This window comes from Ranitomeya variabilis, chromosome 2 (genome assembly GCF_051348905.1).
Source record: "Ranitomeya variabilis isolate aRanVar5 chromosome 2, aRanVar5.hap1, whole genome shotgun sequence".
Lineage (NCBI taxonomy): Eukaryota > Metazoa > Chordata > Amphibia > Anura > Dendrobatidae > Ranitomeya > Ranitomeya variabilis.
Genome location: NC_135233.1, coordinates 349,294,778 through 349,312,147, shown reverse-complemented (window position 1 = coordinate 349,312,147; position 17,370 = coordinate 349,294,778). Strand labels below are relative to the sequence as shown.

At 43.4% G+C, this 17,370-nt stretch overlaps 1 protein-coding gene across 4 annotated transcripts in view; it reads right to left on the bottom strand.

The window, feature by feature from the left end:
- Positions 1-17,370, bottom strand: part of ZC3H4 (zinc finger CCCH-type containing 4) — a 28,657-nt gene continuing 11,287 nt past the window's right edge. For all 4 annotated transcript variants that reach the window (XM_077285517.1, XM_077285516.1, XM_077285518.1 and 1 more), the window contains exons 2-14: positions 15,520-15,730; positions 15,220-15,330; positions 14,881-15,088; positions 14,565-14,710; positions 13,413-13,506; positions 13,198-13,316; positions 11,989-12,090; positions 11,527-11,638; positions 7,281-7,390; positions 6,085-6,857; positions 5,774-5,994; positions 3,125-3,361; positions 1-2,740 (exon numbers count right to left, since the gene is read on the bottom strand). In XM_077285517.1, coding sequence (XP_077141632.1) covers positions 1,362-2,740; positions 3,125-3,361; positions 5,774-5,994; positions 6,085-6,857; positions 7,281-7,390; positions 11,527-11,638; positions 11,989-12,090; positions 13,198-13,316; positions 13,413-13,506; positions 14,565-14,710; positions 14,881-15,088; positions 15,220-15,330; positions 15,520-15,730 — 3,823 coding nt within the window. In that variant the 3' untranslated portion in view covers positions 1-1,361. The remainder of the gene's footprint in view (positions 2,741-3,124; positions 3,362-5,773; positions 5,995-6,084; positions 6,858-7,280; positions 7,391-11,526; positions 11,639-11,988; positions 12,091-13,197; positions 13,317-13,412; positions 13,507-14,564; positions 14,711-14,880; positions 15,089-15,219; positions 15,331-15,519; positions 15,731-17,370) is intronic.

The window sequence follows — 17,370 nt, the reverse complement described above, 5'->3', positions numbered from 1 at the left end:
TCAGTATGAAAAATTCCATTTATTCTCTGCAGCGATCGCTCACTGATATTTACACAAGACACCGCATTATTAGCTATTAATACATGAACCATTTTGTCCCTAATACTTGAAAATATGTACTTACGATGATTATGGCCTATACACATGATAGAAGGAAGGAAATGTCAAAATACCCACAGATTAACCTTTTTTTTCCCACCCTGACCCTGTACAGAGAGCTGTAAGAAACTGCAGGAGAACCAACATGACTGTAAATGATCCTACAGATTTATATGGAGTCCTGACCAATATGGAGAATAAGAGATTCAAACTGAAGTCGGCATTCATTTGCAAAACATCTCCAGGTATTTTGAGGACATGATTAAAAAAAAAAATAATAAAAAATTAACAAGAAGGCGCTAGGTCGGATTGACATAAATAAACCATTATACAATACTCCAATGGCAAGTTTTCACGGCTTTCATCATAAATACTTTTTTTTTTGGTCTTGTCGATTTTCTCGTCTTTCTAGAATATAGCACATACATAAATGTGGTATAAAAATGATATTTATATATATAAATATATATATATATATGTACAGTGGAACGTCTGTCACGGCCAAGCCTCTCACAAAATCCCCGCTTGGTGGGACAGACGAGTAGAGCAATATCGGAGCTAGATGAGAGAACATAACCGGCTTTCTGTACAGTAAATTAGGAACTTAGCTGCCTGTTCACACTATGTGACACCACGGAGGAGGACGACTACACATACTGGGAAGAAAGAAAACGCGTCGGCTCGCCTGACTCAGTAAATCCTTGCATTGGCCTTATAATAACAATCCTGGCGCATCTGTTCCTATGATTTGCTTTGTTCCGCCCCTGTGTTACTCCTCCTGGAAATATATATATATAAAAAAAATAGTGTTACGCTTCCCATGCAGTGCCAGGCATTTTAGAGATGTATCGACTGATATAGGGAATGAAAACTACTTCTAGTCAATTTTTTTTCCCATACATTTCCAGAAGGTACTGTAAAGTGCAAAATTCCAGGAAAAATGATCCAGGATTGTCATTTTATGGAGAATGGAAATTTACTAAAACCAACATGTCTGGCGAGCCGACAGGTCTTCTTAAAGTGGATTTGTTCTTTGAAATATATATATATATACGGATGTATGCGGATAAAGGGAACTTTTTAAAATAATGTACAAAAAGAAAGCGTCAGTCACTAAACAAGACACAGATCAATCATTAAAAACAGAGTGCCGAAACTTTACATTTTCGGAGTATATACAGAAGGATTAACATAAGCAGTAGTGGAATATATTTATATATATATACATATATATATATAAATCGGTTAGGATGGTATGAACACTACTGACAGAATGGAGATGCCGTGGGATCAAATCCTTTAAAAACATCCTTCAAGGAACCAGCGTCCTGCTCAGTTTCCTGCGTTGGGCTATTGCCTGCGAAGGGGCTGCCGCTGCCGGACTTTGCAGCCTGCTTGACCAAGCCGTAGACGGGTGGGACGGGGAGGTTGTGGACAGCGGGCTGGCTGCTTTCAGAAGCAGTTTGGGTCTTAGGACGTGGCCGATTGTAACTGTTGTACCGATCCGTGGCAGGCTCCGAATTTGGCTTGTCGGCATCTGGCTGGTCGAGAGCAGACTTCCGCACAAACAGCGGCTCTTTTGATTTGCTGGCAGCTTTGTTCTCCGATCCCTTTGATGCCACGTCACTCAGCACAGCCTCGGTCGAGGTCTTGCTGCCCCCCGTCCTGGGGTCGTATAAGCTGATGTTGCTCAGAACATTACTTTGACCGCTAGGCTTGCTCAACCCGCCTGCACTCAGCACACGGGGATCGTAGGGGGCAATTGTCGGTGTGCTTTCCGTAGGAGGTAATATTGGAAGGGGCTGGCTGGGCTCGGGGGGTTTCGGAGGCTCTGTTGCTTTCTGCAGCCGTGGGTCAGCAGGCGGTTTACGAGTTCGGGGATCACAAGGTTTCTCGGTGGGGACTGGCGCAGGACTTGGTGTCACAGAGGCGGCATTGACGGTCTTCAAAATTCTAGATAACAGTTCGAAGTCAGGGAGGCTTGAATTAGGTGCTGGTGCGTCAGGGGCAGATGCCCGCTGACGGGGGTCATGAGTGGCAGACGTGGCTGGACGGTTGAGCCGTGGATCAAGAACTGGCATAGCCTGTAATGCGGTTGGCACTGGGATAAAGTCTTGTTTGGGGATGGGAAGTGGGATAAGGTCTTCAGGACTCCACAAAATAGTCCTGGCAAAACTTGGTTTACTCAAACTTATGTCCTTTTTGATGTGGCTGAACTGCTGTAGCTGGCTGCGTGGGTCTCGTAATGTCTGCCCAGGGAGAGGATCTAAGGGTATATTAGCAGTTTTATCACGCAGAAACCTCTCAGTTTCTTCATCGTCCGCAGCCACCTTACTAACTGGCGAGTCTTGTTTCGACTGAGGCGCCTGTCTGGCCAACCTTGGGGCACTGAGCCCTGCCTCAGCTGGGGTGGAATCGGTATTTCGTGAAATCCGGGGATCACGAGACAAACGGGGATCTGTGGGACGGTTTCCCTGACTCTTTTGTAGGCGGGTATCAACGGGACCACTGGCACCAGGGTCTCTTGCGGGGACCTGCTGAGCCGGGCGGTTAGAAGACTGTTGCCGCAAAGTCTTAAGTATTGAAGTCACACTGCTTCCACCTTCCTCCTCATCGCTGGAGTACCAGTTACCAGTATCACCTGCGGAAAATAAAGCATACGGAGATTAATACATAGAGCAGATAGCAGACTAGTGCCATTTCATTCACCATGGAACAGCAGGTAAATCCTGATGTGTTATCATGTAGGATAGACCTTATATCTGATATGTTACAATCACACATGTAAAGCGCCATGGAATAAATGGCGCTATAATAATAATAATATTAATAATAATATACGGACATTGACTTCACGGCATAAGGCTGTAAGCCAATACACAGGTGCAGTACCACCACTCTCCAGCAGGTGCCCTTCTTTACCAATACACTGGAGATTAATAGACTTTTGCCCCTTTTTCTCCTATTTTATAGCTATTTTGTTGATAAAACTTGAAGAAAGAAAAAATACAGAATGTTTCATCACCTTCTTCATTGTCCTTTTCCTGCAGGGAGCTTCCAGCCGACCTTTTTGCCCGTTCTTCTTCTTGCTGCTTCTGCTGGATGCGCAGGAATAGGGCACGCTGGGCAGAGGGCAAAAAGTCAGGAATATTGACTTTATTGAAAGAGGATGGGGCTTCGGGATTTTCTGAGCCCTGCTCTGGAGGCTGCTCATGGTACTGTCGGGGGTCTTCCTGTAGTCTGCCATAGTCTTCATAGACACCTAGTCGGGAAAAGAAATTGTATTACTGGAAAATATGGAAAAATTCCTACCTGTCTGTACATGAATAAAATCGGCAATGGTAGCCTGTAGGGAACAAATTCTGGTCATATTAGAAACAGCACAATCATATGTCCTATGAATCATGCAGCAAAGAACACACTTTGTACTTTGCACTTTGATGTAGGGGCAGAGACCCTGGTTCCCACGATGTGTCACTTACTATGCTGTGTTTTGCTGTTTCAATAAAACTAGTGTTCTCAGAGGGAGATTATCACTACAGGACTAGGAGTCTCGTGCCTCCTAGTCCAACCACGCCCCCAACATTGATCAGCGGTGATGTGGGCGGAGTTATACACAGCTCAGCATTCGAGATTGTGTCACAACTTCTGCACCTAGTAAACTAAATGACACATCACCGGAATCAGAATCTCTGTCCCTACATCATGCTGCTGTTAGATTACATAGCAAAAACCTCCTGACAGCTTCCCTTTAACACAAAGTCACTTTTTTTCCCTTGAGGACAAGGAGATTTTGTCATTTTCGTTTTTTACTTGGGCATACACCGACCATCCAAGGGATTCTGACTATGTGTGCATGTACCTATATGTTAACAGATTATAACTACCGTATATACTCGAGTATAAGCCGAGATTTTCAGCCCAAATTTTTGGGCTGAAAGTGCCCCTCTCGGCTTATACTCGAGTCACGGTCGGCGGGTGAGGGGGAGAGGGCGCTGAGGTATACTTACCTGCTTCCGGGGCTCCTGACGTTCCCCCTGCCCGTCCCACGGTCTCCGGGTGCCGCAGCTCTTCCCCTGTTCAGCGGTCACGTGGGACCGCTCATTAGAGAAATGAATATGGACTCCACTCCCATAGGGGCGGAGCCGCCTATTCATTTCTCTAATCAGCGGTGCCGGTGACCGCTGACAGAGGAAGAGGCTGCGGCACCGAAGACCAGCTGTCCGGGGGAAGGAGCGGGACGCCGGGAGCAGGTGAGTATTACATATTTACCTGTCCGCGTTCCACACGCCGGGCGCCGCTCTGTCTTCCCTCTCTCCGCACTGACTGTGCAGGTCAGAGGGCGCGATGACGCATATAGTGTGCGCGCCGCCCTCTGCCTGATCAGTCAGTGCGGAGAGACGCCGGGACCGGACGCTGAGGAGCTGCAAGCAAGAAAGGTGAGTATGTGTTTTATTATTTTTATTGCAGCAGCAGCAGCAGCACAGCTTTCTATGGCACAGCTTTCTATGGCACATCCTATGGGGCAATAATGAACGGTGCAGAGCACTATATGGTACAGCTATGGGGGCAATAATGAACGGTGCAGAGCACTATATGGTACAGCTATGGGGCAATAATGAACGGTGCAGAGCACTATATGGTACAGCTATGGGGCAATAATGAACGGTGCAGAGCACTATATGGTACAGCTATCGGGCAATAATGAACGGTGCAGAGCACTATATGGTACAGCTATGGGGCAATAATGAACGGTGCAGAGCACTATATGGTACAGCTATCGGGCAATAATAAACTGTGCAGAGCACTATATGGCACAGCTATGGGGAAATAATGAACGGTACAGAGCACTATATGGCACAGCTATCGGGCAATAATAAACGGTGCAGAGCACTATATGGCACAGCTATGGGGAAATAATGAACAGCGCAGAGCACTATATGGCACAGCTATGGGGAAATAATGAACGGCGCAGAGCACTATATGGCACAGCTATGGGGAAATAATGAACGGCGCAGAGCACTATATGGCACAGCTATGGGGCAATAATGAACGGTGCAGAGCACTATATGGCACAGCTATGGGGAAATAATGAACGGTGCAGAGCACTATATGGCACAGCTATGGGGAAATAATGAACGGCGCAGAGCACTATATGGCACAGCTATGGGGCAATAATGAACGGTGCAGAGCACTATATGGCACAGCTATGGGGCAATAATGAACGGTGCAGAGCACTATATGGTACAGCTATGGGGCAATTATGAACGGTGCAGAGCACTATATGGCACAGCTATGGGGCAATTATGAACGGTGCAGAGCACTATATGGCACAGCTATGGGGCAATAATGAACGGTGCAGAGCACTATATGGCACAGCTTTCTATGGTACAGCTATGGGGCAATAATGAATGGTGCAGAGCACTATATGGCACAGCTATGGGGCCATAATGAACATTCATTTTTATGTTTGAAATTCACCGGTAGCTGCTGCATTTTCCACCCTAGGCTTATACTCGAGTCAGTAAGTTTTCCCAGTTTTTTGTGGCAAAATTAGGGGGGTCGGCTTATACTCGGGTCGGCTTATACTTATATATATACGGTATCCATCCACTACAGATGTCGGTCAAATAACCCTCAGGTTCTTCAATTAACCTTGAAAGGTTACACATACCTGTGTCTCCCATGATGTTAGGGTCAATTTCCAAACTGGGGTCTTGATAATATTCACCATAGAAGTCTGGGGGAGGAGGACCATCAACTATCATTTCAGGGACCTCTTCGGGTCCATAAGGCAATATAGGGGGACCTTCCTCTAAACCCATTTCATGATGTATGGGGCCAGGAAATCTTTGTGGAGATGGTCCTGTAGGTCCGTCTGGTGGCCCGGGTGGCCTAAAAAAATCATGACAAAAATGATATATTAAAATGCTGAAGTTTCCTATCTACATATAATACAAGGACTTGTTATTCACCATCACTCACCTAACACCTAGTTTGTGAGCCAAGTGGGCAGTGGGACGGACCACAATTTCAAACAGTGATGGTATTTTTCGTTGGCACATCTGTGGATCCATAAGGTCAGATCCATCAGGACTTCCTGGCATTAGGTCCAGTGGTGGGCCTCCATCTTCAGGGCTTCCAAGCATTGCAAGATCAAGCTCATGCGGCATTGGGGACATGATTGGAACTCCAGGTCCTACTGGCATAGGTGGCATGGGTCCTCCTGGGTAGGGATGCATAGGGCCGCCGGGGTAAGGAGGTAATGGGCCTTCAGGTGGAAAGATTTCATCAGGTCCAATATGCATCGAGTGCATGGGGCCTCCTGGCATTGGATCTTCAGGGACTGGAATACCAGGCATAAAATCACCAAGCATCTGTCCAGCTGGCATCGGACCGCCACTAAGCATGGGACCACCGAGACCTCCAATAACTTGGCAAGGGCCTTCGGGAATTGGCCCTGGAGCTCCTTGAACACTGCCTCCTGACAAAGGACTTCCAGGCATTTGTATATCTGGAATTAGCCCTCCAGGACATGGTCCAGAGCTAGAACTGTCAGATGTTGATAAAGGTGCGTTAGGTGGAAAAGAGGTTGGGGACAATGGCTCACAAGACCCAGACGATCCTGTTGGAGCAGAAGGTGTAGGAAGGAGGCCGACTCCAGGTGGTGGTTTCGGTAGAGGATTAATTCCTTGCTTCTTTAGTTCCTCCACATCCTTCTCATCTTCGGCACCAGCTTCTGCGTCTTCAGCTAATATCTGATGAGATACAACGTACTGTCAGTACATCACAGATCTCACAGGCTCATAGAGGTTCAAGCAAAGGCCTTCCCTTCAGTGAACCCACACTTGTATATTAAGGAATAGTATGCTTAATTGATTTGCCTGCTCTTATGCTTCAGAAGCACCGCTCCCGTCTTATTGTCTGCAGAGGAGTGTGCTCCTGAATATTGACCCTTTGGACCAGAGCATGGCATGGCCGCATCACCGGTCTGAACTGAGCCCACTCCCAGGCTGCTAGCAGACGATGCTTTAGCACTACAGCATGGGAGGATCTAGTGATCTGGCCATCTTCAGAGCCGCTGTCCGTGCCTAAGAAACCGGCCACTCCAAGACTGCAGTGAGGCCGATAACCAAGGCAATCAACTGCACAGAATAGAATGAAAAATCCCACCATCTTACCTTATCAAGCAATCCCTGGGTCTCATCGGTCAGCGGATCGTGTGAGAACATGCATTCATCGCCATTGACACAGTTGCCTGTAGTGTGATAGAGCTTACACGGGAAATCATGTGAGAAATGTTAAGGAGAAGAAACTACAAGCATTGTACAATCCTTCTCACACCGAATGGTCACTTAGGCCCCTTTCACACATCAGTTTTTTGCCGTCAGTCACAATCCGTTGGCTTGACGGATCCGTCGCAGATTGTGAAAAACTGATGCGACGGATCCGTTTTTTGGATGGATCCGACTAGAGGAGTTGGCTAATTGGATCGGAGCATGCTCAGTGAAAAAAAAAACTGAATCCGTCGTCGAATTCTGTCATTTGAAGGATCTGGCACCATAAGGCTTCCATTCCAGCAAGCGACGGATCCGTCACTGACCTTTTTTTTTTACGTATACAAAAAACGTTACTTTGTCTGTTGTCTCCAGCCGCCGGTCAAAATTTTCTACGGATCCGGCAAACAATGGATGAAACGTGAGGCCATCCATCGCTAATACAAGTCTATGAGAAAAAAACTGATGCTGCCGGATCCTTTTTTTCAAAATTCGACGGACTGCCACTGATGGCAAAAAACTGATGTGTGAAAGAGGTCTAAGGACCTCCTCAACGTAAAGTATAGGGTATTCTAGAATATGTAGATAGTATATAGCACAGGCTACGTACTATATTGCACAGTGGCGTAGTATATAACACAACCGACGTAGTATATAATATAGCTACGTAGTATATAACAGAGCTACGTAGTATGAAACACAGCCACATAGTATATAACATAGCCACGTAGTGTATTGCACAGCTACGTCGTGTTTAGCACAGGTCAAGTAGTATATAGTAGAGCCACGTAATATATAACGTAGCCACATAATATATTGCACAGGCACGTAGTATATTGCACAGCCACGTAGTATATAACACAGTCACGTAGTGTATTGCATAGCTACATAGTGTATTGCACAGCTATGTAGTATATTGGTCAGCGACGTAGTATATAGCAGAGCCACGTAGTATATTGCATAGCTACGTAGTATATTGCACAGCCACATAGTATAAAACAGAGCCACGTAGTATATTGCAGTCGACGTAGTATATAACAGAGCACGTAGTATATTGGACAGTCACGTTGTATATTGCCCAGCTACATAGTATATAGCACAGAGATGTAGTATATAACAGAGAGCACGCAGTATGTAACACAGCCCACGTAGTATATAGCAATGTGGGCACTATATGCGTGGTTAAAAAACTTAAAATAAAAAATAAACATATACTCACCTTCCGAAGGCCCCTTGAAGTTCTGGCGCCTGTGTGCGGTGCACGCGGCAGCTTCCGGTCCCAGGGTTGGTATGAGCACAGGACCTGTGATGACGTCGCGGTCACATGACCGTGACGTCATGGCAGGTCCTTCTCGCATAGCATCCTTGGCACCGGAACCTGCCACTTGCACTGCCGAGGACAGCACGCGACATCGGAAGGCGAGAATAACCTTTTTTTTTATTATTATTATTATTTGTAACATTAGATCTTTTTACTATTGATGCTGCATAGGCAGCATCAATAGTAAAAAGTTGGTCACACAGGGTTAATAGCTGCGTTAACGGAGTGCGTTACACCGCGGTCCGTTATCGCTGGCATTAACCCTGTGTGAGCGCTCAGCGCTGACTGCAGGGCAGTAAAGCAGCGGATATTTCGCTGCCAGACTATGGCCGTCACTGATTGGTCGTGAACGTTTTGCCACGACCAATCAGCGACTTGGATTTCCATGACAGACAGAGGCCGTGACCAATGAAAATCCAGGACAGACAGACAGACGGAAGTGACCCTTAGGGACAATTATATATATATATATATATATATATATATATATATATATATATATATATATATATATATATATATGTATGTCATTCCATTTCAAGTGATCCAAATATGAATATTTTTTCTACCTTACGTCTTTAGATTTTTTTTATTTTTTGTTTTTATGAAGTACAACTTTAGTTAATTACAAATTAACAGATTAGAATTTTTTTCTTCATCAGTTAATTTTTTACAGATTTTTAAAGTTTTGAAAAAGCGTGGACTTTGGCCTGGTATGGCTTTACGTTTTTTATCATATCTCGGGCTAGAATTAAGACATAGAGGTGGGAGAGGCATCATTTTTCTCAGAACGATAGCGGCTTTCATTTGACTATGACTATGTTTCTTTATATTTTGTTTTGGAGAAATCAAATTAAAAATTTTGATGCGCAATTCTGAAAAAAACGTATGTTTTAATTGTGAAAACATGCATGTGTGTTACTTGTGTCCTTGTTTATATTTGTACAGGGATTCAACTTGGGATCTATCAAATTTGTATTTTTTTTTAAGCCTTGATTCATCTGATTTTATGTTTGTGTTTCTTCCTTTTTTCTTTTCAAATTACAACTTATTGCATTCAACATTTATATGTAACAATAAAGAAACACAAAAAACAAATACCGAAGTGCCAGAATAAATACATCTTAATCATCATAACAACTTGCTCAGCATTTTCAACCTGAATTCATTGAACAAGCCAAAAGATAAAAGGTGATCACATCCTCAAGTGTGATTTTCTAAATACATCCTGATCCTAATTATATGGTATAAACAAGATTAAAAGAACCAATATTTCTACCACCTATTTATACATGGAACAATTTTTTTTCTACTATATCACTAAACATGTAATTTCTGAAGTGTTTAAGAAGAATAGTCCAGTAGTTAAATCCTCTTTCTATAAAATATGAACTAATCAAACAATTAATAGTAGGTTTTTACACTGGCCTATCATCAATGTATCCCTTCTAGAGGATGAAATGTCATCTTGCCCATAAGGGCTAACTAGCAATGGCCGTTTCCTTCTGTGTCAGAGTATGTGCGGCTGTCATGGCTCCACCTGAGTTATATCTGTTTTTTGTTCACTTTTACAATGTCTGATTTTCTTGGATACACAAAGGACGGTGCTGGACCAGAAGGTGCAGAAAAGTCACTTCTACGTCTACATTTTCACAATCTTTGGAGAGTCCAGTAGCCGTCAGCGCTAATCATATTCACAGGTCACGTAACCAGTTGTGTCATCCATTGCCGATCTTGTGCCGCCTTCTACCATGTCATGGACGTCACTGTCTTTATTTCCACTACATGGGATGACAGTCCGGTATTGCCGAGTCCCTGTGATGGGTTCTGCTTCCTGTAACTGATGTTATAACAAACTCTCCTCCTCTTCGTAGTCCTGGTTTGTACAATACATGAGCTGGATGTTAAGAGTATTTTTCTCCCTCCATTTGAGAAGTTGCATGGGTATTAAGATTTGGTGTGAATACGGTCTGTGGAGGCCCGAGCTGCCGGCCTGTCATCTGCTCTGCAGTCACCGTCTACCCCTGGTCATCCTCAGCCCTAACAAAGCTTCTCCTCTGTCCTCTCCTGCTTCTAAGTGGTAACATAATAAAATAATACCGTAACATCTAAAAATCATGGATTATTTGGTAAATATGGACCCCACACTTCTACACCACAGGCTGAACAGATCTGAAATCAAGATTTTTGAACTGACACTGTAATAGTTTTATTTTTTAAAATATGATCCCATCACGATCCCAGCTTGTATTTTGGTACAGATGTGGCTAGGAGCATAGCAGGCACATATGTAGTTTTATTTCGGAAATGTGTTTTTAAGTTTTGCGCTTGCGTTCGCATAGGCAAAATATTATCAAAGATACTCTTGTGACATATCTGGTGAAAGCCTGCACAGTTCGGAGTAGAATGGTGTTCATTTTGTTTCTCTATCTCTTTTCTAGCCTGAGTTATGGGAAGAAATGTAAAGGCAGGCAACACCAAAATTCGCACTTTTTCCGAACTTTGAAAATCAATAAAAAGTTTTAAAAAAATATCTAGAATTTTTTCTTCTTCACATTTTGCATTCTCTGACACACTATTACCAAATAAAATCTCAAAAGAATTAAAAACATAGTGGTAAAAATCATTGGTTCACTTGACATGGAATGACGCAGTTGTGTCATGTGAAAGCCAATGGACTTTCCCATGGCATTTAAGAGGTTAAGCTGATGCAATCTGAGCTGAAGTGACGGCTGCATGACACAGCCAGCACCAGCGGAGGGGAATCAGCGCCATACATTTTACAGACATACACAACATCCATGCATCCCGTCATCTCAGAAAGGATATTGTGCATGTACGGGCAGCTTTCTCCTCTTGCACAGTAACCCGTCATATAGAACTTGCAAAGTCCACGGCGTCTTGGAACTTCCACATCATGGCTGAAATTACACTGTTCCCTCTGCAAAAAATAGAATTGCAATCAGGAAAGAAAAGTACAGCTGCATTACATTATGTATAAAAAAAAAATCTTTAAAAAAAATTATGTTCTACATTTGGAGGCGAGCAGGACGCTCATGTGCATCTCTTTGACAAACTACCCTTTAAGGTAGGAAGCAAACCAGCGATGACGTGTAAGTTTTGCACGTCTATGATTTCCCTAACAGAGAATACACTATTTCCAAGTACTGATCGGTGGACTACAGTGAAAGAAAAGCCATGTAATTAGAAATTTGCACCTTTATTTAGGTAAATTTTGCATAAGAGACGTTCACTCTACTGAAGTAAGTCTTCAAAGAAAACTGTACTCACCCAGGTACACCGGCCCTCCACAAAGTATTTACAGATCACCTTCCCTTTCTTGTCCTGCCGATGGTACGACTTGTCATAGTCACTTCTGTACATCCCTCCGTCCTGAACAACAAAGAGGATTGTGAGAAGACTTATCACTATGTGCGGCTTTACCAAGTGGAATATTTGTGCTGCCTTAGATCCCATCTTCGTGTGAGTATAATATAGACATATTTTGCATATTTCTATGCATAAGAAACAACATCTTCCTAAAAAAGTGTGTGCCCCTGGAAGAAGCCACAGCGAAATTCAAATAGACAGCTGCATTTTACAGTACCTGCAAAAGCTATGAGATTTCAGAAATCTCATGCCCACTTTTCTTTTTACTGAATGAGCCCTGCAGCGTTGTTTAAATCTGCAGCATGTCAATTCTTATGGCATTTTTTTCATCCACAGAAAACAATGAAAAAGTGCAAAACATGTAAACGGGATTTGCAGCATTTTTGGTGAATAAAACTCACTGTATTAAACATAGACTGCCAAGAAAACAAGTTTAGGCTGCAGAAAAAAAATAAAAAAAAACAAAAAAAACACACATGCTGCGTGTTGACATAGCTTTAGGCTGAGTTCACATGTCCGGTAACCATGCAGCAATCTGTTATCTTAGCACATAGGTGATGCCACAATAAAGCTAGTTGTGCTCTTTAGGAACAAGACTATTAAAGTAAAAGGATGGTATTTGATGCACAATAGTCTTTATTTCAACCCCACAATATACTGTACATTAGACTACAGGTATGATCCCCATTTCTACCACCTCTTTTTTGCCCTAGGCCACCAACGTTCATGACATTAACCCCTGCACTTTGTTACATTACCAGGGCAGCTGTAATTAGAATGAAATATTATGTTTTCTATTTTCTGTTGTTTAACCCTAGGTGTGTCTTATACTAGGTGTGTCTGTGTACTCGGCTCACAGACTCTGAAAAGAGAAGCGTCACTCAGACTCGACTCAAAGGGGGTACGCACGATTAGTAAGGGGTTCGGATGCTGAGAAACGCAGCAACTGATCACTTATCTTGCAAGTAAATGAGAAGTTGCAAATATAAAAAATAAAAGCAGTATCAGAAGACACTGGGAAGATTAGGTAAGCGCTGACTCTCAGAACTGGGAATTTTAACTGGCCCTTTAATTACAACAGATAAGCAAAAAGAAAAGTATTCCGCCTACTCCGTCTTCTTCGTAGTAATCATCGTCATCGTTTCCTTTCCCTCTGCCTCTTCCTCTCCCACGAATCATGCCTTTGTATCCTCGTCCACGTAGCCCTCGGCCCCGGGGCCTAAAAAAGCCTTAAAGATTGGGAAATACAAATGTTATCAAATCCATAACTCTGGTCAGCAGTCTCTCATTTCTTTTATTACATGTGTCATAAAGCAAAACCTTACCTCTACCTCTGCCTTCTTTAGACTTGCGATACTGGTTCAGCTCTTTTGAGTAGTCATCATACTCTTCATCGCCCATCATCTCCTCGTCAGCATACTGGGAACAGTTTAATACAATTAGCTTAATGCCAGAATATCACAACCTGGAAGTTTGGACCCGACTGTTGCTAGAAAGGGGGTTATTCTACTATGTGGGTGGTTACTTTTTCTCCTGAAAGAAGTTGACCAATCAAACAGTAGGCATCATGCAAGGAGAAAAAAAAACAAAAATATATGCTTAGAGAAGCTTACAATAGCCTTTTTCTGTCTTACAGCCCTGCTCTCCTCTGTGATCTTTACACCTACTGTGTAGCGTAGAGCAGAGTTGTGTGTCATTACAAACACCGCTATAAGTTTTCATCTCAGGGCAGTCAGTGAGGGGGGAATACAGCAGAGCTGTGCGTTATTGCAAACACCTCTTGCAGTCCTCAGGACATTGTCAGCTCTGCTGTACTACTCTACACACTACAGTGAGTACAGAGGATAGCAGGGCTGTGTGACAATACACGTCTCACACTGCATAAGCCACCCTTAAGCTTCTTTCTGACTTGTTTTTTTCCCCCTGCATGACTTTGACCAATCATAAGCAACGGGTGTCAGCATGAGGTGAAAAAATAACCGCACCCAGACAAAAAAAAAAAAAAAATCACTGGTAACACTTCCTTGAACTTATAAATTAAACTTGACAAGCTAATATCTTCGTAACGGAGAAGAGAAATTGAAAAATACATTTCATTCAGCTCTGCACCCACGATTCGACGATGTGGCCAGTATAAGCTACTTAAACTGATGATAGATCCTCATGAACAGATGGTAATTACTAAAAATCAACAATGTGTGGATGCCTATTGTTTTCTGAAATAAAAGGTGCAGCCAGATTGGTGATAGATGCTCTACGTACCATTTACTTAATGGAAAATTACAATCGGTGCAAATATAAAATATTAAAACCTTTTTGACGTAAGAGACTGAACTTAAAATGTTTGCTGCACTGTCTGTAACCACAAGTAGCTTCTGATCTGCTGACGTTCCTGTTTGTTAGAGGCAATTATATAAAATAAAGGGGACACATATCTACAGGGTTATCATGTCCTGTTACATGATTGTGCCACTCACTTCCATTTCTTCATCGTACATCTCCTCATCATCTTGGTGTTCCTCTCCAGAGTAAACTCTTCCTCTGCTGCCTCTCCCTCTGAAGCCTCTTCCACGCATCATCCCTCTTCCCCGACCTCGTATCAACTTAATCCTTCCTCTCATTCCTGGGGGGGAAAAAAGTAAATGATGGAGTTACTTAATTAAACCTTAAATATTCAGCAATATTTATTACTACAAATCTTAGCAGACTGATGACTACAGCATGGTCAGAGGTCCTACAGTTCTGACCCTGCCGACTACGTTCATCCACAAGTTTGTGCAGACTGTCGCTTACCTCTACCACGATGGTTGCCCTCTTTGGCCCTTCGATATTGGTTCAGCTCCTTTGCAAAATCATCATATTCATCTTTACTCATATCGTCCCCCTCGTCGTCTTCATACTCCCCATACTGGTCATTCTCATACTCGTCGTACATGCCGTAGCTCTTGCTGTCCATGTTGTGGTAGCCCTTCTTTGGAGGTGGGGTGTTATGGGAGTACGACTGATGATGTTAAAATAAAGAAATGAAAATACGGTACTTATATACTAAATGAAGTTTGACACATGTAGTATCCTATAGGCAAAAAAACCCCCCAAAAACATGTGTATCACTAAGAGGAAGACTGCACTTACCGGAGGATATGAGGGGCTGTATTCTCTGTATTTGCGGTGAAGTTTTTCACTAGGACTGAAGTCCGAGTCATCACTATAGTCAGAATATTCTTCACTAGATGATGCATGACGCTAAGGAACAGAAGATCAACATATTGTATACAGTATGAGGCTGAACATTTGGGTCAAGAGACCAGCGGTCAGTCCAGTTTATAAATGAACTGCAAAATAAGTTTGTCTGAACTGGTGTTATAATGGTCAGACAGCTGTACAGGAGCGCGCACCGTATGCTCTCTGATCATTTCCACCATTTCTATATACCTTGTGCTTAGACTTTCTTTTCTTCTTTGCTCTTCGCTTCTCTTTCTCCTTTCTGCGTTTTCTTTTCATTTTTCGATGCGACTTCTCGTCATCCGATTCACTGTGATGTTTCTCCTCCTTCTCCTTTGGGGCCGGCGGCTCGGGGACATCGTGGCTGGCATCCTCACCTCCGTCATCTTCAAGTTCACCCTCCTCTAACTCACCGTCCTCCCTGTAATGGGAGAAAATAAAAAGTTTAGAAAAAAGTAAAAAAAAAAAAAAAAAAGGGAAAAAAAAAAACAGTCAATCATGCCCAAATAAAACCAGTTTTCATTACTTTCTATCTACATCAGAGAAGATCGGGCTTATGAACCACCACTTTTTTCATCAAACAGGGCCCATCAACGCTAAAGGGGATGTCCAGTAAAAATAGATAACTTATAGATCAGGACCCAAATTGATCGCCAGGATGAGGCCCTTTAATTCAAGTGAGCATGCTCCACCGCTGCTCCATTCAGCTCAGTGCTCGGTAGCCCTCTGGGGGAATGGACCGGCGGTCGGGTTGCTCCATTCTACTGGGGATAGAAATTCCCGTTCTGCTGATTGGTGCAGACCCCAGCGGCCTTCAAGTTATCAAATTATCTTCACTAGACAACCCATTAAGGGGCGAATGGGAGACCCTCTATGACATCTATGTGGCCTCATATCATGGAAGACACTTTACCACGCTTATTTCCAAAAATACAGAGAAAATGAATGGAGCAGTAGTGCGCATGTGCACTGTTGATCCATTCCGGATTGGTGATCTTGATCGTTGCCCCCACGTAAGACAATTAAATGGATTTTAACAAACAATACTTATTCTCTGTCTCTGCCAGATGGGACGTGATGACGCCTGGACCACCAGGGTGACTCACTGTTAGGTCAATGTGAATGGTAGTCACCATTTCCGATCCAGCGGACAAGCGGTGCTGGAGTTAGTGGCGGATTCCAACTGCTATATATTATTTATTACTTTCTTCAATGAGAATCCCTTCCCCACCGTTAAGTTTAAAAAATAAAAAACAGCACAAAAGCCCAATAAAAGGTTTTCAGCAAGATTTTAAGTTTTCATCTATCATCTAGGCAATGTGCAACTTACTCGAACCCTCACCGATCTAGAGAACAGCCCCCCGTCCACTCCGAGCCCCCAACAGTATCCAAGTCCTTCTTTAATAAATGTGGGCACTGCTACTATTGAGGCTCATTTTTAAGTCTCTACTTCAACTTAAAAAAAGCCATTCAATTACAGGAAAAATTAGGCAAATTGTTCTGCCCGGTGCGAACATATTAGAACCTGTGTTTAATTAGCAGCATGGCAGTCTCTGCAACCCTACAGAGAGGAACGTCTCCACGGGCTGCCGGGATCACTGCGCTTTTCCACCAGATGAGATTACAGGCACTCAGGGTACTCGCTGGCTCATCTAATCCTCGGAGTACATGCCGGGAATACTAAAACTACCGGAAAAGAAGCTCTGAGGCCGGGTCCACCGGTGTGTGCTCCATTACAGATATATCCGGCAGCGGACGTTGCCGTATACTCAGATTACAGCGGAGAATAGCCATATGTTAGCCCTGAGAACTGCAGAAACCAGGCCGGCTCTAGGCTGATCCATGGGTAATACGAAAAGTAGGGAGCAGGTGTATAAATATCTATCTACATACCTGCTCACAACTTCTTGGTATTTTTACTATACACACATCTTTTGGTCAGTGGTATAAGTTAGACGGCTCGGACATGTGCACAAATGAGAAAACACCCGATATATCCCATAGGTCACGCTTTCTTTACAAGTTCCTACACAATCATAAAAAAGCAATACAAGAAAAATA